Below are 22,186 nucleotides of genomic sequence, written 5' to 3'. Positions count from 1 at the left end.
GGTTGAACATTTCAGAGGGAAAACTGATTTACACACAGGCTTCGTGCATATTTGGACGGTAGACTCTGTGGCATCATGGGTTGTGTAATAAGCCCACTACTTTATTGCAGGACCACTTTAAATAAATTACTGATTATATTCTACATCTGCTTCTCAGAGTACAGCTCTACAGGGGATCAAATTTCACGTTCAGTGAACATTGGACACGATATTTGATTTTATTTTTAATGCAAGGAAACGTTCGGTTAAAGCTACCCTGGGCTTATTGAGTAGACCGTATCACTCGTATGACTTGCGAATAATATACTTTTGATAGAAGTATAATCTTTTTCTCCGTGTCATTTACGACACGGGACTAAGAACTTCATCAATCTTGGCTCACCCTGGAAACTAATGACAATCATCGCTGCTGTTTGCATCGCGCAGCCGGCCAAGCGGTAAATGTTCTCCTCATGGCTCAGCGATTGTCACCGCGCAAACTGCGCCACGGTATGAGCGGCAAATCGAAGATAGCGCAGACCAGATGAGCCCAAGAATCCGCGAAAGGTGTCGGTTGCATGCCAGAGCTGGTCAAACCAGCCTAATGATTTTCATGAGCCCGTCTTGTGCATTTTCTATGTCGGCAACAAGGTCGACAGTACACAGGTGACTGTCATGTTGGAAAGGTGTTATATCATTTTCGCGAGGGCCTTTTTCTAAATCCCGGCCTCCTCTTCGGACTTGGCTTCACTTCAAGCTCTATGGTCACTTTCAAGTGTTTAATGTTGAACTCAAACGAATTACACCACATTTGGGCCTCAGATACAATTTGATGTATTGTAGCAGAAAGGAAATTTAATTCACGACACTGAAATTCGAATATGAAGTTACAGACGTGGCCATAATTTGCTACATAATTATTATTTAGATATTTTGATATGATTTCGTTTGGGTGAGAATCCCCCTGAGATCGGTCAAATCCCTCTCCAAAATGTTGAAGACTTAACAATCTTCTTTCTTGTGGTGTAATCAACAAAACAGTTTCTTTTTCCCATTAGCTGTATATCCGTACCAGTTTTAACATAAAACTTCGGTATATAGATCCACACAGGTTGGAGAAAAGTGGTACTCTCGTAAAAGCAGACAAGCTTCGTTTGTCTGAACGGTTAACATGCAGCAGACCGTATAATAGTGTAATCATTGCAGTTAATAAACCTCGTACTTGGACAGTGTCGCTCCTCATGCGAAACGATTCAGCAGAGTGGACATAATGTAGCGGTCCGGCCCCCTGGCCGATCGCTCGGGGGCGGCGGTCCGTCCGCCACTGAAGGGGGAATTGGAGGCCAGGCAGGCAAAAAGAAAAGTTCAGCAGACACTGAAAGACTTGGGTGTTCAAGCGGACTGGATTTCTATTATAATCACAACTGCTTGGATAATTAAACCGGTGCTAATCTATGTGATTCCCGGCCGAGCCATAACAACGTCCATCCACCCAGTCGACTCACACAGCACACAGCTTTCCCGAAAAAAACTTGGAAACTCGCCCAACTTCAGTGCCGCCAAAAAGTATCACATTGTAGGCCACTTCCGGCCGACAGGCAAGACTTACAGAAAATACTTGTACTGTACATTCTGTGCACCCACGTGGGCCAATCACGCCTTGAAGACGTGCACAAGGTTCAAAGATCACACAATTCGCTAAATTAAATGGGGAATTCCCAGATCCCTACATGTTCCCTGCTTGAAGACCACGCGACCCGAGTGGTCCCAATCCTAGTAAATACAGGGTTATGAAAAGTGCTTTAATACACATGACAAACAATGAGATGGAGAAACTAGCAAACAATCCCGCTCACCCCAAAAATGTTCAACCAACGGTACTGTGTGGCAGTCTCTCATACAAGGAGAACATTGCAAATCTTGCTCAATAATAAGAAGCAAGCTGAACTCATCAACTGTTCAGATAAAACACAATTTTACCCTTTGCACTGAGGCACTCCTGGAACACCTGCCACTAATAGTACACAGGGTTAAATAATGGACAAATGGAATAGGGAAATAAGACATTTCCTTAACTGGCATTATAAAAAGATGGTGACAAGCCAAACAAAGTCTCACATCAGACTAGGGAATGTAAACAACCCCTTATTTAAAAGTGAGGAAAGTGAGCTGGAATTTACCAACTGCCCAAACAATGGCATACAATTCACCTCAATGCAAAAACCCGTCACTTACAGTACGTAGGGTCAAAAGAGGAAAATGTCAAGTGATTCCCATTCCTAATAACAGTGACAGTAAGGACTTGAAAGTATTTAGCAACATTTCTCCATCACACTGTATATTACGTGTGGTAACCACAAAAGTTGTTCAAAATTGACTTATGGGAGATAAATACTTCAAACCCACACAATTTTCAAACAGATGGATATTTGCTACACATATTAAAGTTCAAACAAGTGAAGTGATAGTACAACACAACTCGGTTTTCAATCACAACTCTATACAGCACTGACAAAGGGAGGTCATCACCATGTCCTGCTATACAGGCAGCCCTTGTCAGGCTAGTGATTAAGTTATAGCATTTGGCCACCCACGATACCACTTCCCTGCTTTTTCCTGTGTCCTATCCTCAAGGGAAGGTATCCATACCTTAGTGTCTGTACATGACAGAACATAACTGGGATCCACTGATCCTACTGAAAACTGTGGCCAACACGATTGGTTCACCAACTTGACAGGTGAAACCTCACTGCAACACTTATGCCCATCTGCAGTAAGCTCTAGAGATGCGAAACATTTTGTGTCTTCACAAGAAGGTGTACTATTTTGCAACTCACAGGGTGCACTCTGAAAAACGACACCATCAAATTCAGAAACAATGGGAGTAACAACAATCTGAGGACATTCAACAATGACTGTACTCTCTTTCTTGGAACAATGAGGGTCTTCAGTACTACTGTTTCCCTCTTCAACAACAGAACGAGGACAGGGAGATACAACACTACACCCCTCCTCTGAAATATTACGAGACACAGGAGAATCTTCAAATTCGTCCTCAGAACAATCTCCCTCAAAAGACACATTCTCAAAATCATCATCTCTAAAAAACTCTACAGTGGGCAGATCAACGTTGCACTCCAAAACACCATGGTTATTACATGGATCACTGAGAGCCAGAGTGGGTATAACAGTTGCAACTTCTTGCTCAAATAGGGGGCTCATGTTCTCAATAATTAACTTATTTGTATCAGCAAATATGCCTAAAATGTCCCCCATGACCTTATCAAAATCAACTTCAGAATGAGTTGACAAATTCCCAACTGTGGCTTCTACAGCAAAATCTTTGACTGCATGGACCACAGTTGCCACAAGCCTTTCATTACGAATGGCAAGTGCATCTTTAAGCACTGTAAGTGCAGCCATAATTACAAAGGTGAAGTCAAACTTCACATGCAGGGTACAATGACGCAACCAAGAAGGCCGTCAATAAGGGGATACATGATAACATACTGCACACAATGGTAATACATGATGTACATGTACATAGGCTACTCACACATGGACCTTAATCTATAAATATAAACTGATAAGGCAAGCACAGTACTGGAGTGTAAAATGCAAACCGCCATGACAAGAAATGGGGAAATTAAGTGCAAATCTAACATTCAGGCACTTCTAAAAAATGTGCTCAACATACTGTATGCCATTAAACATATGGCAAATACAAAAAACAGCCTAAAGCAAAAGCCCTAGACCTACATGGATAGCACATTGAAAAACTTCACAAATCTTCCCCAAAATACAAGGAATAAATCATGACATTGTCACAAAGCTTATCTTGAAATTCACAAATAACAAGTAAGACGGAATTTTCCTTTAAACTAATAACAGTTGTAGGCTAAATAAGTACTCGTGCACAGCTTAACAAGAACTACAATATTTATGAGTTCGAACTTGAGTGTTATAGACAACAACTCCATCAGAAGGGGAATCACCTGGTTCCTGACCCTTGCTGTAGACTCCGGCTTCCCGGGGTGTTCAAGTCCAATATTTAGCTTGAAGTTCAACTTAGCTGGGCTTGATCACCGCCAACTACAAACGGCAAAGACCGGAAAAACTACAGCCTTGTGTCTCCTTTCCGTCCACAGCTATGCATCACCAAAGCAGCCGTAACATGGACATCGGGGACTGTCCGGACTGATGATTCGGAAGAACCTCCATGGTCAAAATCGTGTAACCTCACTACGAAGCCACCGTAACTGTCCAAGACATCAGGCAGGGTCGGACATGAAGCACACATGCCTGCCAAAACAGTAGCCTCCATCCTGTCTACGACGCCATTTTTGTAGCGGTCCGGCCCCCTGGCCGATCGCTCGGGGGCGGCGGTCCGTCCGCCACTGAAGGGGGAATTGGAGGCCAGGCAGGCAAAAAGAAAGTTCAGCAGACACTGAAAGACTTGGGTGTTCAAGCGGACTGGATTTCTATTATAATCACAACTGCTTGGATAATTAAACCGGTGCTAATCTATGTGATTCCCGGCCGAGCCATAACAACGTCCATCCACCCAGTCGACTCACACAGCACACAGCTTTCCCGAAAAAAACTTGGAAACTCGCCCAACTTCAGTGCCGCCAAAAAGTATCACATTGTAGGCCACTTCCGGCCGACAGGCAAGACTTACAGAAAATACTTGTACTGTACATTCTGTGCACCCACGTGGGCCAATCACGCCTTGAAGACGTGCACAAGGTTCAAAGATCACACAATTCGCTAAATTAAATGGGGAATTCCCAGATCCCTACAATAATATATTGGAATCTTCGGATGTCGAACATAATAATGAAACTTTTTTTCATTTGAAAAAGGAACTAGGAATCCCACATTTCATAACAGCGTGGTTTGTTTTCCTTTACGATTCTTTCTCATTTTAACATTAGGTCCATTTTTTTATTTCGAGTCTTATTATAAACATTTTGCTAATAATCCCGTTTAAAAATGACCGCTACTAAAACACAGAAATCAACTGAAATTAGGTAATTCTTTTAACATACAGGTATGAACCACTCAGTCAGACCGAAAAAACAAGTTTCTTTTTGCGTAACTCTAATGTTGACAACCCAGTGACGGGATTTTCTGTTTCTATAATGCTTCAACTGCATAGTTTTGATATTCTTTCGGGCCAAAAATCTGCTGCCTGAAAAAAATTCAATCCAGCAGACCTTGACGACGTCAGACGAGACAGGAACCGTCTGTTCTTTCAGTGTACGCACGTTCGTCATGCAATTAAAACGCATTTAATGCACCGCGCACGAAGTTATTGCAGTCTCCATCTCTTTTGCAACAAGTTCAATACTGTGTTTTACTGCCGTACTCGACGGGGTTACACCGCGTGTGTAGTCTCGCCTCAAGTCATGCATGAGAATCAATGAATCGTCATCCATCAAAGAAATAGAGAAGACACGGGCTTATAACATGCAGCGATAATGCATGAAATTAAATATTAACTGAACTATTCTGTGGCGACCTGAAGTAAACTCGTGAGGGAACTGTTTTGAAGGGCTATTTATAGCAATATAGCATTCGGTTGACCCGAAAACAAAGCGAAATTTGGCGGCAGAATTCCTGGGCCATATCACGTTACTGAGACAAACTTTGCTATAATTGAGTTCACACAGCAATTTTGTAAAAAAATAACCATGAAATAAAACGTTTCAGTATTATTTATTTTTCCTTTACCTTAATGTTTCATGCACTTTTATAGTAAATCCTCGTTTTATCACTGATGTTTCAAGATATCTTGTCTTTACGTTACTATAACTTTCATAGCCATGACCAAAAAGTGATACAAGCCTCTGCGTTAATTTATCTAGTTTAGGGTATGTCTTCCTTGAATCAGCAGCGTTGTGCAAACCAAAAGCTACATCCAATTTGTACAGTTTGCATTCGGGGGGTGGGGATCAGAATGGTATATATCCACAGTTCATCCTGTCAAGCTCCTGTAAATAATATTGAATGGATGTCAAAAACAACAATATCGGTACTCTCAAGAATTATTGGATTATTCGGCTTGACTTGGTATCTTGTCCCATCCTGCCCTCAAGCTGAGGGAACTGAACTCGGTTATCTTCCAGCAATCACAGTGCTATGCATCATGGGTAACATGCCTGCGAGAAATCGTATGACGGTAAAGAGGTCGCTTGTCTGTTTGTCTGTTCATTGCCGCGATGCTCGCCGTAGATTATTCGATATTCCCTAAAACTGTGCACCACAACGTTGTGTACTTGCTGCCAGCCAGAACCCATCCAAAATAATTGTGCAATTTTCTGCAAAGTTTTGCTTTGTTAATAAGGGCCGGTGTCAAGCTATAAAAGAACATTATGTAAAACAGCAAACTCGGACAGTTTTCAAATTATAAACGACGTGAAATGACCGATATCTTCAGAGATAGGTTAAACATCTAATAAATATACTGTTTGGAAGCCGACAAGAGTATTCTTGTAACCCCTGTTTCAGGGTCGACACAGTAAAGAGAATTCATTTTCTGCGGCAAGAAAGGGGGCCCTTCAAATATTCCCCTTTTGTATGGAACCAAATTAATATGACCGGTGAAAATTATGCGGAATTGAATACTACGACTTGCAAACTGTGTTAATTTGCGGCTGCTCCATGCCACGTTTTGATCAAGTGGCTTCTCTAAATTAATATCGAAGTCTTCATGGGCTTTTCCTGTGTCAGTGTCATCCCGGGACATTAACAAATCAACATATTTCTTAAAATTCGCGACTTCTGTAAAAACTCATTGCAATAAATCTCGATCACATTTAATGCTATTGCTGAACTGATGAAGCGAGGACGTCTGGACAGGAAGAGGGCATTTCGTGGCGCATGCGCAATGCCTTCTGTCACTTTTGTACCCACCAGTTAACCCTCAAACGAGCCATTGCTGTGGCTTTGGACTTAGACGGAAAAAAAGCCAATAATTCGGCCAGTGGTTCAGGGCAACTTGTGATTGGTGTCCTAAATCTGGCGAGCTCGTCTGGGCCTCAGCGTCCATCAGGGCGCAAAGAGGGGACTAATAAAGCTGGGATAAATCTGATATATTTGCTGAGGAGCTACCGGTGTGTTGATAGAGGTACGGTCTATCGATTGTAGCGCGCTATCGGTCCATGGTGCTCAGCCGCGGCAGGGCGGCATGCTCGCTTCGTTCCACCCGAGTTCTACTCGCATCCGGCGGGCGGCACAGGCACTAGAAAAGAGCCGCGCTATAGCTCACCGCCAGCATAATGAAAATGAAAATCGCACGCAGGACTCGATCTGAATTAAAGCAAATTGCGTTTGATGGCAGAGAGTTACTGGCCTAGGGGCTGGCGCCATGCTCGCTGAGTCAGTGGTGAGCGAAGCACTAGTGAGAAATACAGGTAGGGGATATAAGCAGACGGTGTGTCTTATTGGGAGTCAAATCGAAGCATTTTCTGTCGTGTTCTTGTCATTCAATGGAAAAAAGTGGAACTGTGCTTCCAGTATCTATTGGTAATTGTCTAAAATCAGAGATAAGACCAAGGCTTTTGGGGGAAAATGGCAGCTGCAGTAATTGTTAGAACGAGGTTTATTTCAGGACAGTACAAGAAGAAGGTCAACGGAAGAATCATGGTTTTCAAAACCAAACACCGTCTGTGGCCACCAATACATTCGATCTATCAACTCCCCCAGACCTGTCTTAATGATGAAAACATTAAAAACGATTCCTCCTCCATGGTATGATAGTGTGAATTCGTTTGGGTAAAAAAATCACTGCAAGTGATCTGCACAACGTGTTGCTGAATCACTCTAGGTTGGACAGTGCTCACGTACGTGAGTGGATGAGAGGTGTAACTGGAACCTCGTTCCCAACACATGTCAGATGCGTTAGTCCACACGGATAAGTACGCACGTGCCCATGCATGTGGGAACAACTCCGTCCGGTCCGGCTTAAGTATCATTAGAAATACTCACATTGCGTGAGCGGGCGGCCAATGTATATATCATCGAGGGAAATCAGACGCCATCACTCGCTTTCCTTAAAGTGACAGTGTCAGAATTTCGCAAATTTCCCTCTTTGTTTGATGCGCCATCACACTCTGACGACGACCAGGAAGACGTCGCTACGTTTAAAATTTCATTACAACATGGCAAGGACTGGATCAAACTAGGAAAATTGGGCGGGTAAATTGTTCTTTCAAGATCACGCTTGTTAATGCGCTGCCGGTTAGTCTGAAGTTCGCATTACGTTCTCGGCACGATTAAAGGGAACGTGAGTCCCGACTCTGCTTAGATGCAATAGGATCGTTCAACCATGTAAAAAACTTCGATACGATTGTACTATGACCTAAAACATTACGATACGATGGTAATATGTTGTTGCTGCGTGTGTCACGTGTGCGCCACGCTTGTAGCGAGCAGCCATCACTCTTTCTGAGTATTTCCTATTTACAATGGCTGAAACACTGTACCCCCAGCAGTTCTCTGGTAGAAACGGCATAAAATTCTTCCCGATATAGCTGCGCTTGTATCACGCCTATAAAGATCCTCCAAGAATGTTGATACGCTAAGACTAAATGTATGCCGTCTTCGGTAGGTTGTCAATATGCTGCCATTTGGGGCATAGGCCTACTCAAAATTTTGGCATGACCTCACCGTCCATGAAGACCCAACCACATTGCTATCGATTCACACTGAGTTCTTGATGTACAAGTTCTCACTACGACTCGCCACTCTCCCGGGTTGTTTAGAACGTGGTAAGATCGTGTTTGAGTGTGATGAGGGTTTAAGTGACTTAAAAAAGATTAACAGTTTCGTCGTGTAGACAAAGACAAATAATGGGCCGAACTCCAAGGCAGCCTGTTCACAACATGCTTTCTCCATATCAAGTCTTCAGAGACAAAAATATCTTTTGAATCATGTGACTGAAACATGTCTACCGCTTACAGCAGCTCTTTTTTTCCAATGGGCACAAGTCGGCCGGACTGTCATTTAATATAGCACTCATTAAGCTGTAGTCAACTCTTCCCGTCGCCAGCCAGCCCTAGAGAATCCCTGCTTCGCCATACAGACTAGAAGTAACCATTAAACTCGATGTCCACTCCGGCCAGTAAAATGACCATCTAAACTCCCTTGGAAAGTCGAAATCAAATCAATGTAACGATATCTGATCACTACTTTACCGGCCCTCAATTTTATTTAGCGTTGTTCTGTTTTGCTGTCGTTTTTTATGCTTTTTTTCCCTGCCTTGTTTGAATAATGTCACTTTAAATTGGCTGAATTCGTATTAATCCTATGCAAAGGAATTGATCGTTTGGCAAACCCTATGGTGATGTTACTAAATTAACCGGTTGTCTAGACGTCATTTACTGTCACTACTTCTAGAGCTGAATTCAGCAACCTGTTGCTTTTTTCCCCTTTGTTATAGTATTAAATTCATAACTTCAAGAAAGCTGTTCGTCCAGTCGCAGTAGGACGGCATCAAAAATACAGAGACCGTTCGCACGCGTATGAACGCCAGGAACGCATTCTTTTGTTCAAGCTTCTCCACTTGGCACGCGTGAGAATGGCCCTCCCGTTCCCTTGCGTTCCTCTACAACAAAAGACCTGTCACGGTCTGTGCACACAGCAAGATGTTGTGGCCCCCATGGTGGCATAAAACCTATGCGAAGAAAATGTGAAGTCCCCGAAACAAGAATGGTGTTCTAACAACCGTCCATGGATAGGAAATAAAATTCTCGGTGAACAGTGAACGGCGGGGAAAATTAAATGTTGTGTCACTCTTCTGCTTAAGACATTTCTTTTTAATTCTCTGATGTAGAGTACTTAAACGCTGCATTCCACAAAGTAATACTTTGCTTCTTATCAGCAAAAAGATATACATTGTATAAAGTTTCGAGAGGGGGGGTGGTGTGTTTGTTATGGAGTAGAAAGATCTTTCCAGCCTTTGAGGTTAGCCGATCGCGCCATTATTTATTTTCGGTATGTGGAGCCTGCCAATACTGAACTTGAAGAAAAAACATTAAGCGCTTGCAATGTCAGCACTCTTTGCACGAGAATTAGGGGAAGAATTTTGAGCCCTGCCGATCTCATTATGTTTCATTCCAGGTTGTATCCCTCCCTATCAGAGCGCATTATCGCCTTCACAAATTTATTCTACCATTGCAGAGTTCTGTCATTGAGATCTAGGCAAAAACATTTCAGCCCCCAACTGGCTGCTCTTTTTGGAGATGTTTAATCTTTAATTTTAAGGACCTCCAGCAAAAAGAATATTCCTGCCTTTGCACATTTAAAAAACAATCCAAGGATACTTGTGCTTCACAGATTTTAAGGGTCGGAATTTATGTTTAATAGCAACTTCTTTTCAGTCTGCCGTTAACCTTTTGGTCAACACACACAAATAACTCTGGGGATATGTAAGTACAATTCTGCAGTCTACAGGGCCAAAATGTACTTGGATTCGTATTCCATCGTGGACGTTAAAGAATAAGGACAATAATTTTGTGGTCCATGTCAGGCCAGCGTCAATGATTATAAAACTTCGGTACCAATTTTTTGTGCGAACTCTCACAAAAAAGTTTAAGTCAAAAAGTTAAACGGCAGAATGAAAATATTTACAGAGATAAGAACATCTTATAAGGGACCCAGCGCCCGGGTAAAAACAAGAGACCCCAAAAGGAGCAAGTCTCTGCCCCGCAAGGGGTTTAGGAGTTCGGCCAAAAAAGTGAGAACAAAAGAGGAACCGCACAAGGATGTATGTGAGGATGTGGGGATATATCTTCTCCACCTCCGGGAAATGTGCCCCTCGTGAAACTAAACGTTAACCAATAATAAGCCTTCGTGACTTAAATCACCATGTATGTACGGCGCTGAAAAACCACAACATGTACACCCAATACAACGGTAAAAAGTCTCAACTTGCATTTGAAATTCTCACACAAGCTCATTCTCAAGGCATTCCACAATGCAGTTTCATACTCGAAAACTCAGTAGCTGACAATTGTCTGGTTTACAACGTAAAACAAATGGTCCCCTGGGCAAACAACTCATAACTAATCCAGACAATTTCACGTCACATTTGATGAGAAGTCCGCCTGAAGATTTTGGTTCCACCTGGCCGAATCACCGACAAATTCCGTCTCTCCTTATGAATGCCCTTATGAATGTCCTTATGCATGTGGGCCTTGCACCTCCTCAAAAATACACTGGCGGTTTACTGCGTCTTGGTTCTTCAAACCGAAAATGTACCGCCCCGTAAAATGGCACTTTGAACATGAAGTGGCAAAAACAAGTTGCAGAGGATTGCAATATCGCACTGTCTTAAAAACAAAGACAACGCTAAATCAAAAGGGCCCTCCAGAAAGATCTGTTGATGAGATTGCAACACTTTTGCAGAAAGATTAAGCTTTCAGCTGGGATGAAGTTTCTCAGCGGAAAGGGGCAAGCAGATTATGGAAAACTTTTAATCCCGCTAATGGATAAGAAGACAAAATGTAAACAAAGAGCTGAACGTTTAGGAACAAAAACTGTGGAAATTTACAGCACTGCAGCACCAGACCACGGATCACAAGGGGTGTGATGTATAAATCCATCCACTTTTGGAAGGGGAGATGGGCCTCAGTATCGATCGAATAGGTTTTGGATAATTGTACTACATCGTAATCACCATCATCCCAGCACACATATGCTCTTGCAATAAAATAATTAAGGTAACAATGTGTAAAACTTGCAGGTCGCTTTTAAGGATAGAACGAATCCCAGATTTTTCACAAAGGTGTGAGGCAACCTTCAGGGTCAAGATTAAATGCATGATTTAATTAACATGCGGCTCAAATCCACCACTCGCTTAAGGTTTTTGGAAATTTGGAATTCAATATATTATGTGATACAGTATAAGACTTCAAGGAAACACTTTCACATTAAAAACTTGTGGGGAAAATAGGAGATTACAATAAAGACAAGATAATTGACGTTTTAAGATCACTCTTTGTGCCTACAACAGAAAAATGACCTAATTAATATCACGCGAGATCTTCAATTTCTAATGTTATCTTTTTATTATTCAACGAGTTTAGCCTCCCTGCTCTATTCACCAAAATCATCAGATGCCTCCTCAGTTGCAAAGTGTGAATTCTTTTCTTGTCTGGTAAACGTCCTGCTGTCTGATGCTGTTTGTTTGAAATAAATGACTCCCTGGTACATGATTACTAACACGTTTCGAGAAGTCCCAGTTTGTCTCGTGTGTTGACGACGGGCACGGCTGAATCCAGCCAGTAGGGAATAGCGAAAGGAGTAGACCTAGAAAATTTGCACAGTGCATGACACTTAGACAAACAGCTAAATTGCACAGCAGAGGAACTATTCACTGACAAAATGACTTCGACAGTCGGCTTCGAATGTTGTTTATGGGGACGCTCGGTTTTGCATTTCGCCAATTTTTAAAAGATCAATAAACTTAAATGAGGCTTGTACAATTTTGAGCAGATGAGCTTTAAGGCCACTTTTTCATGAAACACAAACTGTTTACCTGCCTAATAAGTCTCCATTATGCATTTCGCTGTCCGCAGTTTACTGTGTAGGTTACGACAACAGAGAATGAGTGAACTGTTAGATCGGCCAGCTCCAGAAAAAGACCACAAGAAATCCATGTGGTTATTTTAAGCCTAAAATTTGGAATCTATAAAAAGGATGTACTTGCCAACATCCACGAATACATTAAGATTATATTTTAGTGCTCCTGAAAACGAGGTTACAGTTTGAAGTGCAAGTACAATCAGAATGACAACGTTCCAACATCAGTGATGCAATATGCGCCTTTATTGAATACCGACTACTGTTGGCATGAAATAACAGAGCGTACGATAAACACACGTGCGTGCGTGGCAGTATTTTAATCGAAATGACAGTATCATTTTGATCAGAAAGCCGCCTGGCGCCGAAACGTGTGGGGAATTGCAAAATGGGAATACAGGCTTTTAGGGGGAGAAAAAGGAAGCGTTTAGTAGGGCAGTAAATGGTGGTCTTACCTCGAGAGGCGAGGAGGCAGTCTGCTCATTGTTCGTCATTGCATCGCCGGTCTATGCCTCGTCATCTTAGCGTTGAATGCCCGCAGCAAATACCGAGCCTTGTGTGTGAGTTGTCTCCCCGTGTGCGATCATGATTTTTGGGGGGAGGACTGTAATCACCTGTCTGTTATTGACGGGTGCATCCTCTGAGCTGTCTGGAGCGAAGCTGGACGGCGCATCGAGCCAAGGTTGCTTCAAACCCAGCCCTGGCAACCCTCACACCGACGAAATCTGCACACCCACTCACCGGGCCGATCAGTCCGCTTCGCGCATTATGCGCTCAACTCGGGTCTCGCGGCGGTAGAGAAAGCAGCCAAGTCTCGGCAATGCCAAATTCGACTCCTCAACAAACACAATCTTGCGCGGTGGCTTTCCCCGACAACAGCTACTAGCGAATCCGCTGTCCGTTCTCTCAGCGACAATCAGCGCCCCTTTTTTCCGTGAGCAGCGTCCGTCCACATCTGAGGCTTGACAGCAAGTGTCAGAATTTAAACAAGCCATGCCTCCACCGTTTTGTCCGGTCGGAGTTAATGCTGAGATAAATTATTCATTGTCGTGAATAATGGAACTGGCCATTTTACCACCATAAATCACCATCAACCCCGCATCAGTGTATCGTATAACGTAAAACGCATTAGCAACAAGCCAATGGTGAAATTATACTGAATTACAGGCCTTATGCAAACTGATTAATTTATCAGAAAATGGAAACTTGAGTCGTCCATTGGCCCAGCAGTCATTTCATTTATTTTTTTCTTCAACAAGATTTATATAGCTACTTTGAAGCGTTTATTTTTTTTTAATTGGAAAATTGAGGGAGCATGTTCACATCGACGGCACAGATGCATCGCTTCGGTCCATTCCCTCCCCTCCTACGTGATTAAGAGATTAACTCCATGTTGTCAGTTGATCCACCCCCAAGCAGTTATTTTGAGGGGTAAAACCTCAGAGAAACTGTCTTACTGTGGCTCTCAGCGTCAAAAACAGACCAATCCAGGCGCAGTTGTAGAGCTGGGGGACAAGACCCTTCACATGCTACGTCACCTTTTAAGCTTCGCTACGTCTATTTTTTTTTTTTTTTTTTTGCATGGGGGCTAGACAAATGTTCGGGGGCTAAAGCCCTTTTACTCCCCTCCCCCGTAAAACCGCATCTGGTCCAATCCCTCTTACTTCAAGTTAACTGTACGCCAATTCGGTTTTCTTTATATTTAATATGTATTTTTTAGGGATACATTAATTTATCTCTGAAGGCTTTAATCATCATGATGCTGGTATTTTTAGTGGAAAGGGCTGGCTGCGTGTAGCACACCACCAATGGCAGAGAAACCAGTTACAATGCATACATACACACAGTTAAATTAATGACGCACAGGTGGAGACCTGGCAAAGATAATAATCAAAGATTCCATTCTAGACAACGACGCGTATGTAAGTGCGCCCTCTTGAGGATTTGAGATAACCTCCTACATATCTGTCACAATCTGCCCGCCGTACTATTCAAGGCCGCTTGTGGTCCCTTTATTGGAGTTCCATTGGATAGATTGTTGTGTTTGTGGTAACCAGGAGCACTGATACGTGCACAAGACTCATGCGCACAGGATCAGGGCCATATCTTACCCACAATGCAATGCTGACCTTTCAAAATAGTTTTCATCTGAAAGGGACTGTGATGATTTCCGTTGGATATCGCGGTGTGTAAGGGCAAACTGCCACAAATCGTGGCACTGGGTATGAAAAAATAAATAACAATTATTCTAATATCCTTTAAACTCATCACATACACTTGGAGCTAGTATTTATTGTGGGATAAATCCACGGCAGGAGATCCCGGGGTCGGGGGTATATCCCCCACACTGGTTTTCTTTTGGGGGGGGGTGGGATTACCAAATATAACCATCCTCCCCACTTTTCAAGTCACTAATTTTATGCGCACCAAGCTTTGCGAGTCCAGGTTTTTTGTATACGTCCGTGCCCCTGACTGATATGGGACGTTGGACCCTGCGCTGTCACGCTCCACACAAGGATGACCTTTCAGAAACCACCCCTTGTTCCGATCCAAAAACTCCAAACTATTTAAGAGTGGCAATTACTCTAAAGCTTGAATTTTATCCGATTCAACAAAGAAATCAAACAAGATCACACTGATATAAGGAACAAATAAACAATTATGATTAATGAGAATGTTGCACTTAGCAAAATAACAAAGAAAATGCTGATAGTTTACAATAAGGATACAGAATCGAGAAAATATTTTACATAAACAAGATGATCTTACTGGCGAGAGCTTGGCAGTCAACAACGGTGAAGAATGCTAGACTCCTAAGATGGCGAAAAACAGTTCAGTCCTTGGAAGTGCAAAAATGAGCTGCAACGGGGACGAAGACTACGTCCAATAAGAATTACCGGGCTCAAGACGAAACGGCGAGGGTGTGATGACCGTCGCAAATACGGGACTTAGTGATCCTACAAACAGGAACTGGATTCAGTTCACACACTCCGGAATAAAATTCAGCTCTTCACTTCACTTGGTCTAGACGAACCTTTCTTACAAGTGTCGCTCCACAGACGACCCGCCACCACAGGTTGAAATGGTGAAGTAGGTCAACAAGTAAAAGACTTCCTACAGCCCGCATACAGTAGAATTGCCTTCCAAAATCTGTCTTTGTATGTGTACATGTACTTCTGAAAGATGCAGACGGAGCTCTTCTATGTATTAACACAGCAAACGAATAGAGGTGAGATTGTAAATCGAGGACGTCCTCAGTTCGCAATAAGGTGAAATTTGAGGCCACAGTCAGCAGTTATGATGGTCAGCTAAATTTCAAGGCGTTTGGAATCCGTTCTCGATGTACTCATTCAACACGCCGGGTGTTTAAAAACACCCGCTGTAAATGGACAGTTCCGGCGCATCCCTGGGTGGAATAGCGCCCTCTTTAGCTCTCTTGCTCCGCTGGCCTGGTGTCCGGCAGGCCGATGGGCTGGTCCGGATCGGTGAGCACAATAAACGTTGCCAAGTGCTGGGAACGCATAACTCCAACATATATAAAAGCCCCCAAAACTGTCCAAAAGCATCACAGCGTCACCTTGCCATCATGCCTGTGGGCCTCTGGTCGCCAAGAGACATGAAGCTGGAGTAGCCCAAGACAACAACTTCTTGTTCGCACGGTGTTGTTATGGCGGGAGAGGCCACATACGAAGGAGTGACTGTTTAAGGGCATATGCAGATAAGGCTGGCCTTGACAATGCATCCAGCATCTGGTCCACCAAACTTCGTAAACATGTAGCAACTGCATCTCAAATTCTTGCATTAAAGACTTTTCCCGAGTTTGGAGAGGGGCAACCTGCCTTCACAGCAGGGTAAATCCTTGGATGACATGCATGTAACTGGAGGTAAGGGCACCCTATACTTAAACAATGTTTCCCATGTTCCATCTACCCAACGCTTGACTTCAAACCAAGTCAACCAAACTCAGACTCACACTTTGTAGGGCATCATACCTTGCCGGAAACATTTTCTTCCTAGTCACACCTCCCCCCCCCCATAAAAGGAAGGACAGACCAGTACAAAGAAAGGAGAGACCAAAAATCACCCTAATAAATGTATCGGGCCCAAAGAACTCCAAAAATAATGTTCCATTTTTGCCATCCACCTCCCCCCCTCATTCTCCCACCCCAACGCCAAGCAGAGACTGCCAGATACCCCTACATGTATGTGTACTAATTGATTGCAGTGTTTTTTGTTTACTAGCAGAAGGCTTCACCAGTGAAGAGGACAGCAGCGACAGTGGGGAAAGCAGTTAGGCCTACAGCCAGTGAAGACTCCTGCGATGAATCCGTCGAAAAGAATAAGATTTGGCAAATCTCTCTGTCGGGCGGGCTGTCAGGCTGTCTGTCTCTGTCTGTCACACGAGCGGGCTGTCTGCTGAGCTGTCACCTACATTTCTAATGCCCTTTTTGTGCCTCTACATTCAATAGACAGCTTCCTGGTGATGTTGCTTCACGCAGAAGGGAGCCCTCTCCGCCATCGAGACGAGTGAAGAGCCGTCCCTGGACTACAGCAGAGAAGACAAACGCCCAAGAGGGCCTGCGCAGATTTTTCCAGATGGGGAAAGTTTCTGGCAAGCAGGCCAGACATCGAAGCAGCTTGCACCGTGGCACTGCAGACCCGAACTTGGAGGAATAGCACAGACTTTGTCGTAACACAATGAAGCTGTAGATAAGCTGTGACATGCCGCACCAGCCATTCTCTTGTACGCCAATAATGCAACCTAATTTTGCTGGCTCAAACAACCAGGAACTTGTGTGTGATGACTTTGGTGTTATAGACTGCACTCACATGGACGAAAAGTCCTCCGTCTGATAATTTGGGAAATATACCCTCCATCTGCAGTGTCTACATGTATATGTGTGTGTGTGCGTGTATGTCTCCCTTTCTCTCCCCCTCTCTCCCTCTGTCTCTCCAGAGCCCACCCCTTATAGCCTACAACTCTTCCAGAAATTTCTTTTCATTACGGAAGTTTCTTAAAATAGACTTCTTTAGTATTACTTAATCTTACAAGAAACTTCCAGAACGTACCGCTAGTCTGGACTACAATGCGGTCATTCACTGTGGCCTGGTTCAAACGCGGGTCATACACCCATACCTGTTTCACTTACAAAGTGTGGACATTACTTTGTTCTCCTGTGGTTAAGGAAACTTGAGGAAAATGCTCCTTTCCTCCAATTAGGATAACTCCTTCGTGAGGGAATTTTGATGATGATTTCCAGGACTGTTCCTCTTCATTTTGCTACACATAACATTGACCCCGAAATGCCACTGAAACTATTCTTCAGAGGGGGGAAACATTGTGTGTGACGTGTGCGAGTCCACACAACGCCATCATACCCTACATTTTGTGGACTTCTTTTGTGCAGAGGTCCACACTTTGTATGCCACTTCTGCACACAGATCTGATACACGTAGATTGGGTATGTATCATACATGCAACACCCTCCACACGCACACAAATTCCACAAGAAATCTCTGCTCGATCTTGTTGCACTATTTGTCGATAATTCCTAAAATTCCTTTCTAATTTACTGTTGAGAAAGATTGTTTCAAAGAAAGGGAAGTTCAGTTGGAGATTTCAAGCAGGATCGACCAATCGCGCATTGTGTACAAAATGTGCGGCCGAACAATGGTGGCGCTTCAGGAGGACAGTGTGTTGCTGTATGCTGTGCATTTCTGGTCATCATAACCTTTTTCTCATGGGATGATGCACGACTAAGTCCTCAGCCTCCCTCCCGAAAACAAGCCGAAAATAAACAGAACATGCAAGAATATCCTTTCCGGAAATAACTGACCATTTTCTTATTAACTAACCCACTCGAAAGCGATAATGTTAACTTGTTTCTGTGTGTGTTTATTTTTAATTTATTTTTTACACCTTTTGTCTGCGGTCTCGCTTTAGCAATATTTTCACTTTGGGTCGGTTCAATCGTAATTTGTTCAGTGTGTAAACTTTGAGAATTCCACCAGGACATGCAGTAGGTTTTGTCGGTAAATATGATGTCTAAACTGTCTATGTGTTTTTTCCGTCTGGTTTCGATGAGCCAACACAGAAAATTAATGAATAAAAGGATTCTAAATTAGTTACACTCTCAGGAAAAATGGGACTGAATAAAATTCATTCATATATTGAGTAAATTTGATTGAAAGCCGACATGCAGCATACGGAAGTGTGAGAATCTTTTTTGTGAGCACAAAGTGAGCGCAGCCTTAAATAAGCGACTAAACTAACTTCCTACCGTTTTTAAAACAAACACTTATTAATCATCTTAAAAAGTTGAGTTCCCAACCTGACTTAAAAATGCTACTACTTTTCGGCATAAAAAAGTCAGTTTTAACTGAGAACAAATAATTTTGTTACATAAACTAAGTTTCTTTCATTGCGTTGACTTTGAATTGCCTTGTTTGTAACTTCATTCGACAGAAACGTCAGCACTCTGCTTGTCACTTTGGTTTCATCTCTGTCCCAAAGAAGAATTCTGTCACTCATATCACATCGTCTGAACCCACGATTTGGGTTCAGTGCGTCTTTAGATCCAACAAACACGAATCATGGCTGTCTTGGAAACTTTTCCAGTGAAATCTGGGGAGAATAACCCACAAATAAGTCATTCAGTTTTTGAAACCACTTTTGCCAATAAGTAACATTTTACACGGTGCCAGCTTCGAGATTGTGAAGTTTCATATACAAAGCCTGATAGGCTAGATAGACTGTCATACATTTCTTACTAGGCCTATATAGGCTTAAAGTTAAGCTAAATAAAGTACAGATTGAGAAACTTTCTGAAACTAAAAAAAGTGCGACTCACATTTCCTTCTGTTCCTTCTTCCAAACTTGACGTTGATCTCCAGTAATTCACTGCTGCTTAAACCTCAACCATTATTCTTTCCAAATTTATCCATTCTTGGTGCAGAATTCAGTTTTTCTTCGAAATCTGACGATTGAAGCACAAAAACCTAAACCGTTTTTTGAAAAGCTCCATTGTTATTTACACTCCTGAAAATACGCATACACGGGACACGTTTTGGACGCGATGTCCTATCCAGTCTATATAATGGAGATCCATGGCCCTAACCTTGCGCGGCCTCCAACGTGGTCCATTTTTATTTTTCGCCTGTAGTAAGAAGAATATGTTTGCCTCAATTAGTTTCCCAATAAGTGAAATTTGACAAGCTCCAATATTCCTGAGAATAAATCTTTCTGTTTCTCTTTCAAAGTTCCTATGAAATATTACTCCAGCCCCACTTCTCATTTTTTCCTTTTTTTCGAAATGAAGTCTCTTAAAATGTCCCCATTTACGAAACAGAATCTTTTTCTTTATACCTGAAGTTAGGTATGCGAGTGAAAATAATGATTTATCTAGAATTTATCGACTTTTAAGAACTTCGTAAATGTCAATGTTAGATTTTCTGAAATCATTTTGAAAGGCGCGGGAAAAGATGTCAGGAAATTTGAAAATTTTCAACACAAAATTTTGGCATCGTGGTGAGCCACGATCAAGTTCATATCGTGAGAATACACCGTGAATCGGGCACCAGTGTCAGTCACTGTCTTTTCTGACAGAGAGCTCCACTAGTGTCGTCGTTATTACCAGACTGGATAAATAGCTGTCGACAGGTATTGTCGGCAACAGTGACGTCATAAATATGGACCAATCAGAACAGGGCTACCAGTAAAATGTCGTTTTGTACTCTTTGCCAGCGACGGCAAAATATCCACTGAATTTCAAATGCTAATTAAAATAACATCATTCGTTCTGTCTCTTGTAACCTCGTTATTGCCTATTTGATAATGACATCTGTGATTATGCGCATCATTTTTGGAATATCCCAGGGTTTCTGCGAGAGACCGGATACTTACCTCAGCCCTGTGTTTGCCTTATTCTCTGCCAAACGACGGCGCGAATAAGTGAAGTGAACGAAAGTAGGTATACAGCCTGAACAAAAGGTGCTCGTTTGAAATTGACGGAATGGAGCCAAGAGGGCGCTATGTCAAAAAGCCAGTCGCTCGTCGCCTAGCGCCCAAACAAGGCGCTGGGGAGGGCCGATGGCTTTACACTGTTATTGGCTACATTGAGTACAACCTGTAACCGCGAGGTTATCACTTCCTGTTAGCGAAGTGTTATCTAAATTTTTTTTGTTTGCCGATGACAATGCCTTGGCACGGGCAAAGGGCCGACTAAATGATAAAAACATGACCTTGGTGTAATCACAGTGTGGTAATTTGTCTTCTCACTTAGTATCACTGATCACGTGTCTTTTGGCGATATATTTCAAATCATTGGTTATCTTGATCAATTTGGATGAACGAATAAAGTGTAGTGAGAATATTTTCAGCAATTAGGATGAAAAATAAAAATATCGAATCGATAACCGCCACTTGTGTAACGCATTGAGCGCGGAGCTCGCGCGCCTGGCAGGAATATACCCACAATGCTCTGCTCGGTGTTAGCTGTGACCCATGTGACGTATTTCCTTCACTAAAATCTGTGCAAGGCCTTCCCCTCCGAGCGAAAACAAAGCCAGTACATGTTCTTCACTGACACACGGATCTGCACACACTGGATTTTCAAGACTAGCTCGGGCTCCCTGTGGGCGTCGCAAGGCACAGAGAAAATGGGATACTTGCTCCTCCCCCGGAAAAAATCCAAATAAAAGGAGGAAAGAAAACTGTGCGAAAGAAATGGAAAAAATGATGAAAGGGATGAATATAAGCAATTTGCTTGAACTTGACCCCTTTTATAAACTATTATTGGGGTTACCAGCTCTTTGCTGAAAATTTCCCCATTACCTGTCACCAGACTGCACTGACCTGCCAGAATCAGAATTTTGAGGGTGATTTCTTCTGCTTTCCAGGTTTCAGAATTTCTTTCAAACTGTATCTATTTGTGGGTTGAACTATGAAGAAAATGTTGGACTGGTACACTTGATCGTTAATAGCTTTGTGCATAAAATGTAAATTTTGTCATCCAGACACGTAATGCAGTGAGAATGTTGAAAGGATTTTTTCAAGTTGCAGACGTTGTAAGGCATGCTGGGAAGTGGAGTGTGAAGAGAGTTCTCCTGCTATCCACACAAAAGACATCTTATAATTCTCTACATGCATATGTACTTCAAGGTTCTTCCCAATTCGCTTTGAGTGGAGGCACCCCCGTCGTCGGTTGAAAAGAGGCATTTTTAGTGGGAGTGTTCAAGTTCCACCTTGTTGGTAGCGACAGGTGTTGCGCAAGGCATGTACATAATCGAAACCGAACCAGCCAGCGTCCTGTTCAGATTGAGCGCTCGGTGACAAGCAAATTTCCACCGCAGTGGCCGACGTTGCATTGTAAGGAAAACTGCGCCCTCTCTTGGACCTAGTCGGGGTGACAGTTCCATGGTACAAGAGACAACATATTCATTGCAAGACTATGCGTCAGATTACACATAATATTCACGTGAAATCGTGTGCCACAGAGGTAAAACTGCATAAACCTACTTTAACAAGCCTCCTATACTTCATCAATTAAATACGTTCAAACTGACGGCAACTTTGGTCACTTTTCAACGATTATTTCCTTGAGAACAAAGAGCGAGCGCG

At 42.8% G+C, this 22,186-nt stretch overlaps 1 protein-coding gene across 1 annotated transcript in view; it reads right to left on the bottom strand.

The window, feature by feature from the left end:
* LOC110980623 (transmembrane protein 151B-like) overlaps nt 1-13,561 on the bottom strand; it is a 34,063-nt gene extending 20,502 nt beyond the window's left edge. The window contains exon 1 of the mRNA XM_022237478.2: nt 13,023-13,561. Coding sequence (XP_022093170.1) covers nt 13,023-13,061 — 39 coding nt within the window. The 5' untranslated portion in view covers nt 13,062-13,561. The remainder of the gene's footprint in view (nt 1-13,022) is intronic.
* Nucleotides 13,562-22,186: the final 8,625 nt, after the last annotated feature.

The sequence above is a fragment of the Acanthaster planci genome, linkage group LG01 (genome assembly GCF_054643075.1).
Source record: "Acanthaster planci isolate LZ-2023a linkage group LG01, COTS_SCS, whole genome shotgun sequence".
In the NCBI taxonomy this organism is placed as follows: Eukaryota; Metazoa; Echinodermata; class Asteroidea; order Valvatida; family Acanthasteridae; genus Acanthaster; species Acanthaster planci.
The sequence above is the reverse complement of the archived record's forward strand: the minus strand, read 5'-3'. Positions and strand labels throughout refer to the sequence as shown.